We start from the raw sequence: 17,970 nt of genomic DNA, 5'->3' as shown, positions 1-17,970 counted from the left end.
AACTTATCCCTAATACCTTAAAATGCCTTGTTACACACACTCGTTCCTATCATGAAAGAATATTGTTTTATGTCCCTTTCTGTCTGGCATCATCTTTCTTTAAAATATCTTAAAATGTCGCTTTTCAATCAGTCATACTTTTGAGATGAAACAGGAGCAGCAAGGAAAGTAGTTTGCATGATTAAACACAGCAGCAAATGTTCACACCACAGCTATATGCATCCATAATTAAGTTTAATACGAATGAATTAGTTCAAGGGAGATACAATATATAGGATAAAACATGACTGACACAAGAAGGTATGTATTATGCATCATGTCACTTTGGTACATAATTATTGTACTGATGAATCATGATATGCCTAATGTGATACAAGATACAGTGTTTTTAGTTGATTAGTGTATAAGATGGCTTACAGAAAGTTGAAATATACATGCACATCACGCACAGCCTGGACTAAATAAGCCTGATGGGTAACTGCTATAACTTGCACCCTGGCCTCCCAGTTGGAAGAAGAAATGTTCAGATTAACCTGTACATGACACCACACATCAAGGCAGTGTCACTGAGATACTGCCAATTAATAGATTCTGCAGAATCTCGGTACCATTGTAATACAAGAAAACATCTTTCACGTTACCAATGAGAACATACACATGGACACCGACATATCCAATGTCACCTCATTAGCCTCATTAAGGTCAGTGACCAGAGACTGAGACTGATGCCGGGAAATTAAGACCACACCACCATCATTCATCTCAAATGAGACTAATCATACTAACTCGCAGTACAAAGAAAGCAACCTTATGGCAACGTAACTATCCATCTGTTCACAATGTATACATATAGTGCCAGGATCTGTGTATGATTCTAAAACAGAAGCATATAGGATGCCAGTCATCATTTCCTTTTCTAAATTGGATTCATTTTAAGATTCCTAAATGCAGAATTGTAAAACTTAGGGTTAAAGTGTCTGCCAGTTATTCATTATTTCAAAAGTCAGAAGTCACTAGGTACAAAAACTTTACATAAGTTAAAAGAACAACAGCATGAATAGCAAATGCTTTCATGCAAATTTTACTGACATCAGCTGCTTATTTGTAGTCCATTATCAGCCTCAGAGTGGAGGGTGTTTCGCAAAACAATAGTTGCTGTATGTTGTTGAAATCCATGCAAAAGTCATGGAATATTGATAAATGATTGAGGCCAATCTCTAAATAAAGCTCTGTGGCCAATGAAACTTTCATGGGTTTTGTTTTTGGAAGATAAAGTCACGTTCACTGAGTATGCAAGACAGCTTTAAAGAGTGATAATTGATATGAACTCACATACTGCTGTGGCATGGGAAAGGCTGTTGCATAACAGACACCCATAGGATCAAATTAACTAAAACCCAGCATGTATAAAGTAAACAGCTTTCACTAAACATCACTATTTTGATCCTTAGCAAATGTTGAGTGGTATGTGCCATATCAATCAGCAAACAACATACAACATTTTAGATTTCGGATAAACAAACATTTTGGATATGAGAGCAAGATGCCATTTGGGATTTCAGACGCCATTTGGGATTTCAGAGTAACATATGCCATTTGGGATATCAGAGTAACAGATGGCATTTAAGATGACAGGAAATGAAGTCTTAGAATACGCTAAAGAAATACTAACTCAGGTATCAAAAACAGAAAGATATCGCAGCCAAAGACACATGCCAGATCGGTCTATTTCCACATTTCAGCCTACTAGTAAATGTCAGCCTGCTAGTGTCCTTTCCAAGTGAGACTGAACCCCACTATGATGGCACTTGAGACAGGCCCTTGTAATCTCAAATACAACATCCGACCGGTCAGCCAGGATCATCAGAGTTTTCTTAAAGATCAGTGTTAATATTCATAGTCTGAAATAAAGAGAACTGTAAGACCGTATTAACATACAGACATCCCAACACTAATCACGAAGCCAGTGTGGATATTTACAGCCTGAAATGATTATAATGTTTGGGCTGATGTCAGTATTTCAAGGACTGCAATGATGTTCAAATTACAGTCTGATTGAAATAAGAATATTCTGCCTAATTTACCATGCGAGTCTGGTCATCAAGTCACCATGGCCCTACAAAATATTCTCAGTAGAGTAGCCAGTAATCTTCAAAAACAATGAAACCTGTCAGTGATATATTGTTCATTTGCAATGGTATGTCATTCCTAATATATATGCAAGCATCATTGCCATGCCAAAGAAAGATCGAAACACAAATTCCATCATGGTCTGCACATGTACCACACAGCCCTACCCACAGACTGAACACTGATTGCCACTTTGCCTTACATGTCCCAAAATAGCAAGAGTATATGCATTACATTAGTCAGTCAGATTGATACAGTGATGTCTGGGATGCCACAATGGTCTGTGGGGTATATACCTCCATCTGACTACTGCACAATGCAGAAGCAAGTGTCCTGGGCAATACATTCATGACCAATTCTGTCCAGACAGTCACTGATGAACCCCTGGTCAGCATAGCCTGTGGGTGTGTGATACGCTTCTCAAGCAGTCCCCTACACTCCAGACCTCTTCACACAATTGGGATCCATCGCAGAATAAGGCAGATACGGACCAGACAGATTGTTTTCTTGTTCAAGGCTGCACTCAGCACTTTTCCAACTACTTACTGGATAATGTTTTGGACCATACAAACCATGATTCAGAATGTGAGCAATGACGGATACAGTATGGGTGCTCTAATTGTATACTCAACCATGTCTCAGCATGAATAATGTGATGTATTGTTTTCATCACTACCACAGATTCTATCTCAGAATCTTCACCGGGGGCTATCAATAACTGGACTATGTTCAGGAAGTTATTCAGTTGGAAAGATGGTAAAGAATCATTTCCTGACATTCTGAACAATATTTCTGTTACATCATTGACTTCTCGTAACCTGGACGAATCAAAATGAAGCATATGTATGACATTACCCACATTGTTGATGCTTGTGAGCATATGTATTGAGCTGACAAACCAATGGTCATGAATACTGTCAATCTGGTTCTGAAACCGACAATGAGCTGAAGGCTGTATCACTAAGGACGGAAAATCTGTACCGTAAACTGCCTTGAAGGATAATCCTGCCGTATCACTGTTAGATCACTACGGGAAGTAAACAGATGGATGTCTCAGTTCACATTTACCTCCTTATTGAAGACGAAAAACAAGGCATGGAGCAGATGGACCAACCATTCAAGAAGTCCAAGGGATGTTACTTACAGCAAATTGTGGTGCCTTAGCTGAGTTGTCCATGAAGTCACTTTAGGAAGGAGGAATAGATCTCTCATAGCTATAGGAAATCGATAACGAAACTAAGATACAAAGAGTGCTAGTATGCCACGAACACTATCAATGGGGTTTCCTTCTGCAGCAGTTGACCTTGACTTATCATGATGTCCAAGATTGGTCATGAGGTTTTATGGCCGCTTTTTCAAAATTTCAGCAATGGTAATGAGTAACCATTAAATATGGTAACAGAAAACAAGAGTCATCAGAAGATGACATATATCCCCATCCCCCACATAAGTGACAAGTCCAAGGGATGTTACTCATAGCAAATTGTGGTGCCTTAGCTGAGTTGTGCATGAAGCCACTTTAGAAAGGAGGAATAGATCTCTCATAGCTATAGGAAATTGATAACGAAACTATGATACAAAGAGTGCTAGTATGCCACGAACACTATCAATGGGGTTTCCTTCTGCAGCAGTTGACCTTGACTTATCATGATGTCCAAGATTGGTCATGAGGTTTTATGGCCGCTTTTTCAAAATTTCAGCAATGGTAATGAGTAACCATTAAATATGGTAACAGAAAACAAGAGTCATCAGAAGATGACATATATCCCCATCCCCCACATAAGTGACAGGACAAATCATCTGAAGGTTACCTGATACTTTTTTAGACTAAGTTTGAAGCGTTTCCATGGAAATCATTAAAAATATAAATGCCATATATCTGTAAAAAGCCAAAGGCACCACTTCAAGATCTGTCTCATATATCTGCTAAAATCTGTTGAAAGATATCAGATGGTTTTCGAGTTGTGCTCTGGAAATGAAGCCAAGTCCGAATTGTTTCCATGGAAATCAGGAAAAATAGAAATGCCACAACTTTGTAAATAGCAAAAGGCACCACTTTGTGGTCTGCCTCACATATCTGCCAGGTTTTGCTGAAAGTTTTCGAGTTGTGCTCCAAATGAAGCCCATAACTCCATTTTTAGACTAAGTCTGAAACGTTTCCATGGAAACCGAGAAAATAATAAATCACAAAAGGTAACACTTTAGAGTCTAACAAGTCTTACAGAAAAATATTGAAAGGTTTTTGAATTCTACTCCGGAAACGAAGCCCATAACTCCGTTTTTAGACGAAGTCCGAAACGTTTCCATGGAAGCTGAGGAAGTACTAAAACACAAATACCCATAAATAGCAAAAGGCACCATTTTAGGGTCTGCCACACATATCTAAGTTCTACTGACAGATACTGAGAAGTTTTGAATTCTGCTCCCGAAACGAAACACACCTTTCACTTTTGAGACTAAGTCAAAAACGTTTCCATGGAAACCAAGAAAGTCGTAAATCACAAAACCCTGTACACAGCAAAAGGCACGACTTTAGTTTCTGATTGATATATCTACCAAGTTTGGTAGAAAATATTCAAAGGTTTTTGAGTTCTGCTCCGGAAATGAAGCCCACGCTACCCTTAGACTAACACCAAAATGTTCCATGGAAAAACAAAAAAATATAAATGCCAAAACGTTGTAAATAGCAAAAGGCACAAACATAGGTTCAGATTGTTATATCTGTCAAAATTGGTCTAAAAATATTGAACAGACAGACTATATTCCCCCTGGCATGAAAAAAGAGTATTAGGTCCCTTTAGAATCTGACTGGATTTTTTAAAAGAACCTTCAAACCCTTCCTTATGGCATTATGTAATCATAACTTTAATGAGGCAACATCAGAAACAGGTTTTATGTACGGTACCAACATGCAAGTAAGAACAGCTTGTCTTTTGCAGCCAACAAATACACAGAGACTGCTGCTTACAAGTACTGCTAGGAAGAGTGTTTGGTTGTAAAGCTGATTTTAACAGTATTCTAGACACATCATGGAAAGGATGTATAATGAGGGAGAAAAGCTTGAAGTGACCGTCTCAGATGTTTACCACTTTATTGAAACCCATGAGAAAAGGGGTGGTTCTGACAGAAACATGACTTGGGCTAACCAGGAATACCATCAGCAATCACAAGTTTCTCCCTTGTCCAGGGGTACAGTGAACAGCTGCGCCTCAGACGATTCAGCCACCCAAGACCCCACACATAAGGGGAGACACTTATGCGATAGGTTTGTTTTTCAACAAAGCCAGGCAGTTTTGATGTCTGCCCTTGTACTGCACTTGCTGTTGGATGTCAATCTTTTTGTATGTACTGACTTCCCATCGTCAGAAATATCAATACTTGTTTTACATAGAACAAGGAAGCTCTAGGAAATGAACCAATACCACATTTCATATACAACAATGAGAAAAAGTACAATGTTGCTGATAACTGCCACAAGCACAAGACCTGACCAGTTCTATGAGCTTGGCAGAGAGGAACATCTTCCATTATCCAGCAAGTCAGTAGATACACAAAAACAGAATGTTTTGTAACACAAATATTGGCAGATGGAATGATGAATTCAGTTCACTAAGCGCAAGGATGAATACCTGTTTGCAGCTCTATCACAGAGGCCTGTTGAGGCATCTGGGCCCACATCACTGACTGGCAGCTTGAGCAATGACAATGTCAGGGGTTGCTGAAGTCAGTCACTGAAATCTTGTGACTGCAGCTTTGTGTGTTACATTGCATTTTATATTCTAGCTTAAATACAGACAAATCTGGACAAGACTGTCTACTGATCGATATGATGATGTCATCTGGGTAAGAGAACTCTAAATCATCCGAACTTCACCATCTGATCTGTTCAGGGAGGCTTAAGATCAAGTTTCTTCTAAGCGAGTGACACTGGGGACCAATCTGCCCTTAGACATCAAATGAAGTCTCATATAATAAGCCTAGGGAACTGTAGACATACTCTGCTATGGGATACCCACTGTGGTGTCTTCTGGCATGGATGAACACATGGCACCTGCTCTACACCCAGATCCCTACTGCAGTCAACCAACCATGGATAGTTTGGACCTGCACAGCATTGGGAATATCCCCAAAAGGCTCTTTGAACAAGAATATGGGACAGGGGGCCACCTTTAAAAGCCAACTGCAGTCTCTCTTAACATATACACTTCCTGTGCATCAGCATACCCACTGAGGTCTCACTGGGTGCAGGAGATCTACTAGCCCTAGGATACAGAATATGGTCCTGGGGACCTTCATTGCCTTGGTACACGAACTGTCCTCTTCCAAAAAAAAAAAAAATCCCAGCCATGTATTGTAAGCAGACAAACAAATCTCCTGTTATTGATGTAGCAAAGACACAATCACTATTCACATAAGCATACTTGTATTATAAATTTCTGGGTCAAGACTGACCTATGCTACAGGATTAGGATACAGCCAAGGGCTACATAAGCCAATGCTGTTGTTTCCCTGTGGAAGAAATTTAATCGTACCATTAAAGATGGAAAATGAAAAGAGCATTAGGTCCCTATGGAGTTTGACTGGAATTATTAAACAACCTTCAAACACTTCATGCACAGTACATTAAAGAAGTTAATTACTCTAAAAGCGTATTTTATATTTCAGGTTGATCCTGAAGGAGAAGATGAAGCAGGCAGATTACATCATCCTTTAATGTAACCTAACAGGAAGACAAGAAGAGACATAAGTCTCTGTCACAATTAAGGCGGACAAATTACATCCAGGTTCTTACATTAGAAAGTTTAATTCAAGAAACTTCTTATCAAATCTCTTTCTACGGTGTTACCTCCTTACACAGCTGAGAATGATTGATGGGATTCCCATCGTTTGAGAAAATCAATGTCACTGTAAATAGGGCAGTTGTAAATTATCCACATTGAACAGACAAGAATATTCAAATCGCTGACCTAACCTCACTACATTCCCGCGATCATAAACTTGATTTAAGTGCATAATCGCATCACTGAACTCTTTAGATTCACAATTTTCAAGATGTCCAAGATGCCGTCCTCTCATTGAAGTGACATTATTCAGTGATGGAGTGGCAACGTCCTTCGTCCAGACAGCTTGTTCCTCCAATTCTGGTCAGTTGTCCAACATGGCTGATCAGACAGTACTTCGTTAAGACTGAGAAGGATCTACATTAATAGTGATAACGATGTGGTGTGAGGCCAACTGAAATAGCCCAATGCTAACACAAGAAGTCCAGCATCCTGGTCTGAATTCATCTCCTAGCAATTCAAGGAATCTATCCTACATCAATTTTTCTATGAACGTGTTCCCATTGCTTCATAAATATCAAGAGTGACTCATCCATCAGTTGTTGCCTCATTAGCCACCATCCTCTTATTGTCATCATCATATATTTCCATTGAAAATTTGACAACTTATTTCATATCAACAAAAATAATTTAGCCCTCAATTTTTACAATTCATCTTTTAATGAATACGCTCTATTGACTGAAGATGCTGCACAATCCTTCCTGACCCTGCCATTCATGTGTGACACAGGCCAGACAAGCTGGTCTGTCCAAGATAAGCAACAATCTCACATCACTGTGACATCGTCTATGCTCGACTGAAGTCCTTCCTGTCTGCACTGCCAATTCAAATATCGATAAAGGTCAACCGCCACTTCTATAGCAACTAGTTACTTCTTGCATTGTTGGATTATTTCTGTTGTTAAAAGTCTGATGTGTTACACTGTTATCGTTGTATCATGCAAAAATAGAGAGCTGTTTTGAACCGGTCTGTGTAACAAGTAGTGTTACTTTATGCAATACAATGTGTATAAAGAAATTTACTACTACTGCATGTTAATCCTTTATCAGGAATCTTATCAAACCATGTTCCATCACACCCTGGTTGATTCAACCCTGTCCATCACACCCTGATCGATCCAATCCAACCCTGATCAATTTAATCCTGGTCCATCACACCCTGATCAATCTAATCCTGGTCCTACACACCCTGATCAATCTAATCCTGGTCCTACACACCCTCATCCATCACCATGGTTACTTCTGCCCTGTTACATCATACCCTGGTCCATCATATTCTCTTCCATCAAACCCAGTATCCGACAGTCTGTTTCACAATGACTTTGATGTTGTTGTATGTGATATATGACATTTGATTGCTGTTTATAAATTTTATGTTTCTTTATAATTTCAATGCCAGTGACAAGAAATGCTAAATCTGAAATGTGTGTTGAACTTTTATTCTGCGGGTCCTGTGAATTTTCAGGCAGACATCTGAAACTTACAGGGCCCAGTGTCCTGTTTCTTTGACACACCTTCAATGAACACTGCCATCGTACCTATGTAACTAAAAAACAAAAGGTGTTGGTCCACCAAACCTGTGTACATTAAGTTTTTGTCAACCCCACCTAGTTCATACAAGATGTAGTCTAACAAGTTCAGGTTTGCAAATCCATATTCTACATCCAGTGACTCAACTGGACTGACTGATAATCTGCATAGCCTCAGTGGGACCAGAGTTACAGCACCTTCGGGCCCCTATGTAATTAATGCCAAATTAGACAGAGACAGACCAATACGTACAACACAAATAGTCTCCCTCACGTAACTTTCAATGAAATAGCCCTGAACCACAGAATTCTGAATGGCAAGCCAAGATTTACAGAGTTGTTCCCTGACCTTGTCTAGTGCAGCAAAGCCATATACTTCATGGTTGTTCCTTAACCATTCCTGCCACAGAGATAATGCCTTCTCTAGTCCTGCAAGGCTGCCTGTCAGTATATTCTGGACCATTTAGTCATTTAGTTCATTGCCCCACACAAAATGTTCTCATCGATCATTAGTGTGCCAATATGCACAGCTTACTGACTTCTTGGTATAACAAACATACAATACCAATTTTCCCAACAGCAAACCTTAAACAGCTAAACCCAAATAGTGTGGATCAGTTCATTAGAGCCTACGGACAATAGGAGAGCAATATGTTTAGTGTTTGAAATAGCTACAGCCTCAAAGTTGCTGTTGATACCTGCATGTAGAGGTACTGGCAAACCTTACACATTCAACAGGTGGCATCTGTATCTCTAGTACTAGCATTTCAGCATACATGCGGTAGCCTAGTAGTTAAAGCCTTCACTTGTCATGCTAAGGATCCTGGTTCGATTCCCCACATGGGTACAAAATGTAATTTCTGGCGCCCCTGCCATTTTTTTGCCAAAAGCAGCCGAAAAGCAAACTCACTCAGCATACCTGCGCCCTTGGACCTACTCCTATTGGTGCATGCTTTGATGTAGAACATATAGAGGACACCTCATGAAAACACAAAAATCAGACAGTTTGGCACATTTACGGATACATCTTAAACACTTCGGTATTAAAAGGAGCCAAATCTAATTCCATTTCTGATCAACACACCTCATCATCTATATAATGACTTGAAATGTTTTGCTATCCTGATATCTTTCCTTAACTGTCTTCACTTTGACTGTGCGAACCAAAATGATTCCTTGTTTGGAACTGTATTCAACAGAGAGGATACCTTTAACATTATCAAAACTAGGACTGATAAGATCGATAATTTGAAATATCACTGTCTGCAAAAACCATGAATGATAACCGACATGAAAATAATGTCACTGATAATATCGTTCAATGACGTTCACACACTTTGGTGATAGGATAAAGTTTAGATTAACTAAAACAATACACAAATTCAGGTTCTTGTTAACACATGCAGTGTTTTTGGTTTGGGTTTTTTTTGTGTGTATGTGCTTTTATTTTTTTTATTATTGCTAACAGTTACTGTTATGGACAAACAATGGCTATTTAGTCAACGATTATCTTTCTCTATGATCTGTAACGATAGCTACCACTAACGAAAATCCTGGCCAGTATTTATTCCAATGCCTCTATCAAGACTAGTCCATGTTCTATGGTGGAAGTCTCCACAGTCGAGACAGTCTTGTATTTAGAAGCTCTACCTGCCTGATTGTGAATGCTTAACTGTCTCTGATAACTACTGATAACAGTTATCTTATTTGGTAATGATTCATCTGCGTTGTTAACTGGATCTTCCCAAAGCCATTAGGAGGCAAAGCTCTTGATCCCATGATAGAAGCCCCTTAAAACCTACACTTAAATATGTAAATGTAACTGCATACACAGAGCTATGAGGCAGGAGATAGCCAGATAGGTCTCCTCTCTTTCCTAAAGGGAAAATGTCTGCACAGTCGATAAAAACTGGAGAAACTTCTTACACAACAAAAGATCATCTGGCAGTGTTTCTGTTTGTTTGTTTTGTTTTGTTTTTTTAAAAGGATTTTTAGTAAGAGATGTCAAAATGAAACTGAGTTAGACAACTATGTCAGAGAAAGCCAATGTGAACTGTAGAAACTGAAAAATTACAGCCAAGGGAAAAAGCAGAGAAATAGAAAAACTAAACCTAATGTAGCGCACTGTGCCCAACACTTTTGTGTTTTCTAGTATAGATGTTACAGACAGGCAGAGTTTGATATACATGTTCTTTGCGTGAAAAAACAACAACATGTAAGCGTCATCAGGACAAAATGACACAACAACCTTTAAACACTCAAATCTGAGCCAGCCAAACCATCATGGATCTATGCAATCTAGCCAAGATAAACCATCACCAGCAGGGTCACATAGTGAAACCGACCGCTCTCAGAATCCCCACATGGACCAAAAACATATACCAATGATCATCCATCACAATAAGTAGGAACTTTCATCATGTAAGTGTACCTTATTGCTGCAACTGTGACAGCCAGGCTAGCAATTCTCGAAACGTTGGTAGCCCTTCGAAGTTCTTAAGCCCATTCTTAACACATTGGCTACGACCAAAGTTAAGAATTCTTAGGGCTATGAACGTTTTGAGAATAAAGCCCCTGATCCGTGTTTTAGTTGACTTTTTACAATACTAATAGGCTCACATGGGGTTCTATTTTGCATATGAACTCCTGGGTTCATCTGTCTATAAAACTAAGGGTGAATATTCATCTTAATCAAGTTTTAACTACCATAAAGTCAATACAGCTCATGAATACAGTGTGTATCTAACAGAGAAATCTTCCCATGTCCGTTTGGTAATGAAATCTTGCTTTGCCAGAGTTTAGTTATTCATTCACCCATTCATTTATCTATTCGGTTATTCACACTTATTCCACCCATACATTTGTCCATTCATCTAGTCAAGCATGCATCAACTTGTCCATTAAATCTTCATGCCAATCTCTCCAATTGCATCCATTTGGCACTGTCACGCAATGGAAACTCACTGCATTACCAAAGGACCTGAATATGAAAGCAGGCAAGTCTATTTCAGTTTTCACCCTTTCCAGTCTCATTAAACAATAAATACAGCAGGGCCTGATGATTTTCCTTGTCGTTTGGATTTGGCTGACAACAAACTCTCTATTGATCTCACCTTTTCTTAGGCTGAACCCTAAAGCAAACTGGGTTTAGGATTGACTGAGGGGATGCTATACAAGGGGGATGCTGAATGAAAGGGGGGTAGCACTGGGAACTCACAGAATGCTAGTTTATAAAAAGATGCTGTCACCTATTTTGTAGAAGAGGTCCAGTAAATTATCACATATTGATCCTTGACGGGGCTCCCAGGAGGCCTGGCTTGTGTAGATAGTGGGGGCTCACTTGACATACTACTGAAACCTGAATTCAAGCTGACGATCATTGAAAAAACATTGGATTAACAGTTTGGTGTGTGCTAAGTGTTAAAATTATACATACATTCTTAAGATTCTGCAGAGACATTTCTTCATATTTGGGCTGCTTTGGGCAGATTGATGTCTGTATTAAGATGCTTGGTTTATCTGGTTAGACTCCATCAGACACTTTCCACAAGGCTATCATAGCACTAGCATTGTTTACGTCTATGTTATAGTAAGCACAGTATTATCATGCTGGCATTGTAAGCTTTGATCACTACAACGAGACTCTGCCTAATTTCAGACAAGTGGAAAGATGGGTTGCTTTTGAAATGAATGTCTCTGTAAATATACGTTCTGTGGTCAAAGAAAGTGGGAGAGTATGGTTTTATCCCACTTGTTGCAATATTCAAGCAATATCATGGAAGGAGACACCAAAATGGATTTCACATGTTGTACCCACGTGGAGAATCTAAACAGGATCTTCAACATGATGAGCGATCCCTGTAACCACTAGGCTACTCCTACACACCACCCTGTCTACAAGAGAGACTTGGACTCACACAGCAGACTGAAACACGTAAAGCAGAATCCCGTTCATCAGGAATCCTCACTGTCTTCCATGATGACAGGCTACATCCATACATTTCTTAAACTGGACATTTTCATGGAGAATAGTAACTGACTGAAGTGCTTTTCACTGTACATGGATTAGAATTTAATCAGTCACTGAGGATTAATGTTTGACAAGATTTAGCTTACTTTTTCAAATTTAGAAATTTATCAACATCACATATTTTGCTGTCTCTTATCCTTTACACAAGATGCCAAACCACACATATCTTCATATCCTAATAAACAGATATATTGACAGACCATGACATCATGAGTAGTGAGACTGGCACCAGGCAGACAGGTGATTCTAACGGGTCAGCAACAATCATGTACATATATATACGAATATCTGACAGCTGCCAGTCCTACACTGCTCTGTCTGGTTGTCGGTCCACACAAATGAAATCTGGGATGTTGGACATGTCCAGCACAGCTATTAACTTATCAAAATCATCAGCAGATGCCCTTCTACATAAAACATTCCTACCTTCAAACTTTTCACACTTGCCCAACTGGATCTATAAATTCTGCTGTTTCATAAATTTCCAAAACCTGCAGACAACAAGCTTTCAACAAGCCAACATAGGTAGAGGCAACAAGAGTTGAGAACAAACTTCATGTCACCAATCTTCATTGTTTATGATTAGTACAAAGGTCACACACATTCTTTCCCCACAGTAACAGACAGACCATGGCATCAACCGTGAAACCTGCTTCATGAATATTCTGGTCACTACCCAGAAGTCTGGCTTGGTCACAGCACACAATGATTGGTCCCAGTGACCTTTCTGATGTGGGTTAACTGATGTTGATTAGTTCCTTTGAAGCTGAAACTGATGTTTTCAGCCATTACGAAACCCCTGTCAGTCACATCATTCATGCTATCTATTAATGACTTATGAACTGTAGTGTTCTTGACTAAAATCAATTACCGCAAAACTTTAATCCTGCAATTTCTTTCTATCAAATGGATAAAAAAATTAGTGTATTTGGAGTGTCATGCACCCGTTCAAATATGTACACCATATCAATTTCTATACACAAATCATCTTCTCTTATTCATACAAAAGTTCAACCTAAGAACAGCTTTTCCACATCCAGAAATAGGACCTCTCTTATCCACACCACCGGCTAAACAAAGTTAAACTCACGTTACAGTTCCTTCCTTTCATTACAACCACTGAATTATTTGAAAAGCAATCTATGATTCTTCTTCTCCTGCCATCCATCTTTCCACACTCTGGTTCATACATTTCACGACAGTTCAACCAATAGTGTGAGATCTACAGCACATTAACTTTCATCCAGCAACATCAAATCAATTCCAAGGACTGTTACGACCTATTTGAGATGTATTTACCCCTGCTCCAATATCAGCACACATTTCATCACAAATATGTCGAACCTATGGCAATATCCCATCACAGAACTAATCATGACAGCCACATGGGTCTTCAATTGGCGGCTTCTACCAGAGACGGTGTAGAGGAAAAGTGGACTGCCCTTTCTTGGGTTGTTTGCCCTTTCTATACAGAAATCAAACATCCATTTGATGATGCATTAGATGCATCTTCCCAGTGAAGGAGGTAGAGTAAGCACACCACCGGCTGCATCAGCTTATTAAAGATGATTGAGGTTATCATTTGGAACAAATTTACTCAAACATTTCAGATGTGTTGTGGCACTAATGTACATGATGCCTATATTGACGCCTTTATTGTATGTAGATGGAACCATATTGATATCAATTGCTGAAAATTGCAGTTATTCTGGCACAAATATATCACAAGTAATTTTGAGGCAATTAATCAGCTCGCCAAGCTTTTTGTGTTGCTTTTAAGCTTGCTATGCCGACTAATGATGTAGCTGGTGTTAAGCATTAAATTAGTGACGTATCATTGTTGAAGTATTTACAAGCAGGAGTTTACTTGAAAGTGTTTTTGCATTTATTGAGATATATAATTGGCATCTTGTGCACATGTGTTATTGTTGACGTTTTTATACTTCAAAATGTATCAGCATTTACAGAACTTACAATTTAAATGGCTTGCACACTTTACTTAAATCTGTTTACACAAAGTATGCAGACTGTCTTGTACTTATTGCTACCTCTAAACCTTGAAATATCTTTTTTTTCATTGATCTGATTCACTGAAATTGTTCCAGATAACATACTACAAGCTTTATTGAGTGAAGTATTAGCATACACTTGCACTGTCACAATATGTATGAGAGAAAAAATGTTGACAAAAATATGTCATCCCATTCAACTAGACTATCCCAGGCACTGAAAAATGTTCAACAGCCGTGTGAACAAAGGAGAATCACTGTGAGAATATGATGTGATGTGGCAGAGGAGCTCGTTTGGCAGATATTTCTAAGAGATTCCTAAACGTGAGCGAGTTTGGCTTTATGCCGATTTTAGCAATATCACAGTGAGGGACACCAGAAATGGGCTTCAGGATTATTAAATACATCTGAATAACAAAATATTAAACACAAAAAAAAACACCAGAGAATGCCTAGTGTCTTTTATCCTGCAAAACAGATCCACTGGGAATACAATAGGGCAAAAGAGAAGTGAAAATTAGATGAATGCAGGAATTGGGATAGGCAGGGTCCATGGGCCATTTTGCACATTAGAATAAGAAATGGCCCGTTCAAATTCTGAAGTTTACTATTAATACATGGGCAGTGGCCCATGCCATATTCAGAAAAACGGTGAATAATCCTGAAAATGGCCATTGTCAAAGTTTTCTATCCCAATCCTTCAAAAGGATAAGCATTTCCAGTCCTTCTAGTACCGCATGCCACTTGAGATAAGAGATCATGAACAATTTGGAATGAATAAATTTCTCTCCCAACATAATTGCAGACAAGATAAACTGTAAATGTGAGTTATAAAGTCTGAAGAAACTTTCTTAAAACATGATGATTACAGATACAAGCAGACATGCGAATATGCAGAAGATACCTATGATATTAAAAAAGTGGGGTACCAAAATCAGCAACCATGACGACTACATCTCCTTCAATATCAACATCATCATCGCCAACTGAATGCTAACCCTACTCAACACCATAATTCAGCATCTGAAATTAGCTGAGAGAATCAATAAAATACCACCATCACGTCATTTGAAATTAGCTCTGGCACCAAGGGCTGGTAAAAAGACATCAACTTGTCGCTCAATGTCACCTACATCCACTTGGAACACCATGGCTCTGTCAACAGTGACCTTCTAAGTGACAATGTTGCCATCACCAACTGAGGCAACCCAGTTACAGGGTGATAATTTGTCATCACCAACAGCTCAAAGCTATCACAGATCATCAGCTCGTAGACTTACACAATGCGTTTACACAGATAACAAACAATGGTGACATAACTTTGTCAGTATTAACAGATGTAGATACAGGCAGATACAATTTGAATCATGTAACAAAAAGTTGTGTAATCTTTCTTCTTCATCCATGTCATAGAATCATAGAATCTAGAACAATTGTTCTCTCTCTTTATGGGGGCGAGTTTCTGATGCAAGTACAAGACAACTGTTTTAAATTCCGCAGGAAATACTGAATCAGGATCCAGCCATAAATAATGTGCAAAGGTAGCATTAAAGGTTGAAGCAATAACCTGGACTGAGAAATGTCCCTGGTTGTGTAACGCGAAGGCCACTGTCTCTTGCTAAGTTGCCAGATCTTATTTCAGTTGGAAGTGAAACTGATGCAGTGACATAGCAAGAATTATCTTCAAGGTTCTGGAGTCAAGGAGGTGGTGTGGGCTATGTTAGCAACAAGTGGAAGGAAAACATGCTGGTAAAAACTAGGGAATGGTTGGCCACTTTGTGAATATTTATTGACAAAAAGTGGCCATACAACACATCGAGAGAAACTTCTGGGACTATTAGTATAGGGTGTAGTGGTATTGGTGGTGGTGGTGGGATGTGTCTGTGTGGATGGATGGATGAAATGATGTTTCTGAGCTATGTGTTCACAAGTCTCAATATACCAGGTACCACACATCACTACTAACTCTGATCAGAAAATGGACTTACCATCAATGCCAAGTTGGCCTTTCCTTCGTCCTTCTTTTGAAGGTTCAAATTTGTTGATGATATCCAGACATTTATCTTTGGTAACTCTTTGCATCTGTAACAAGAAAAAAACAAAATTTAGTCGGTGTAAGAGCTCTTGAGTTACAAGACCATCTCTCACCTACCTACTCCGGTAACACGGCAACAAAAAGACATACATCAGATCGTTTAACCTTCATGAGAGGCATACAACTTATAATATCAGAGCATAAGCGTTTGACAGTGAGGGACACTGACACCAGAAATGGGCTTAACACATAGCATCCATGTGGGCATCGAACCTGGGTCTATAGCGATACAAACACTTTAATCACTCGACTACAACACCAGCTTTGAAAAAGGGATGCAGAATTTCTGGCAAAATAGGAAGTGTTCTTTCTCGCCATAAGATCTGGGTTAGTTAAGTTTCCGGTTAAGTTGCATTCTTTCTCTGACCTTAGACCTTTTCTATTTTGACTCACTGGAAACATGCAAGTGACTCACTTGGTTACTACACCACTTTAAACAATACTTCACTCATTTCACAAGATTAAAATGGGAGGAAATATCAAATTGATGCAGCTCTTAGCTGTTTATCATCATAAGGAAACCGTTTAACATGTGTATGGTGTGACAAACAGAAAGACCAAAAACAAGGCCAAACCCAGATTCCATCCAGGAATAGCAGTTCCTGGCAGCATGGAAAGAAACTCTCAACTGTATTTTATGCCACTTTTAGATACCAGCGATATCATGCCAGGAGACACTAGAAATGGGCTTGATACTCTGTCCATGGGAGGGGAATAAAACCAGGGTCTTTGGCATGAAGAGCAAAGACGTGAACCACTAGGCTACCTCATGTCCCAATTATGAACAGAAACTTCCACTCTGCCTTCTATCTTCCCAAGATGTCAAATGCCATAGTAAATGAAATGAGTGTAACTGATACAATAATACATTAATTATGACTAAAATACAACATAATGTATGGTAAAGGCTTTACACAGACACTATCACTGTGATCAAATTTAACCCTTCTACAAGCCAGTGATTTATTGCTTCTTAAATAGCCCTGATTAATTCTTCAGCAACTATGAAGGGTTTTGGAGGCCAGTACAAGGGATTAACCCCCATTAAACAGAATGATTTCCCTTGCCTATTAAGCCAGACATTAATGTAAATATTCTCTCCAGCACATTTCTCACTTTATGGCACTTCAGGATTTCAGTGTCACACAATTAATTGTATGCATTATTTATCACCACAGGGTTTGGCTGCTATAAAAACTAGCCACACTTAATTACATTCTTGATTTACATATCATCAATGTTAAGGAACACCTCGATTCTGGATTAAAATACAAAGCACTGGCACATTGAGTACCGACCATTATCAACTGAAGCTGATGCTGCAGCTGTAGATTTT

At 39.0% G+C, this 17,970-nt stretch overlaps 1 protein-coding gene across 1 annotated transcript in view; it reads right to left on the bottom strand.

Annotated features, from left to right (window-relative positions):
• Positions 1-17,970, bottom strand: part of LOC137261859 (inactive phospholipase C-like protein 2) — a 69,496-nt gene that overhangs the window by 38,733 nt on the left and 12,793 nt on the right. Inside the window, exon 4 of the mRNA XM_067799663.1 lies at positions 16,528-16,621. Within this exon, the coding sequence (XP_067655764.1) occupies positions 16,528-16,621 (94 nt within the window). The remainder of the gene's footprint in view (positions 1-16,527; positions 16,622-17,970) is intronic.

Source organism: Haliotis asinina, chromosome 14, assembly GCF_037392515.1.
Source record: "Haliotis asinina isolate JCU_RB_2024 chromosome 14, JCU_Hal_asi_v2, whole genome shotgun sequence".
In the NCBI taxonomy this organism is placed as follows: Eukaryota; Metazoa; Mollusca; class Gastropoda; order Lepetellida; family Haliotidae; genus Haliotis; species Haliotis asinina.
Note: the sequence above shows the minus strand (reverse complement) of the source record. Positions and strands in the feature narration are given on the sequence as shown.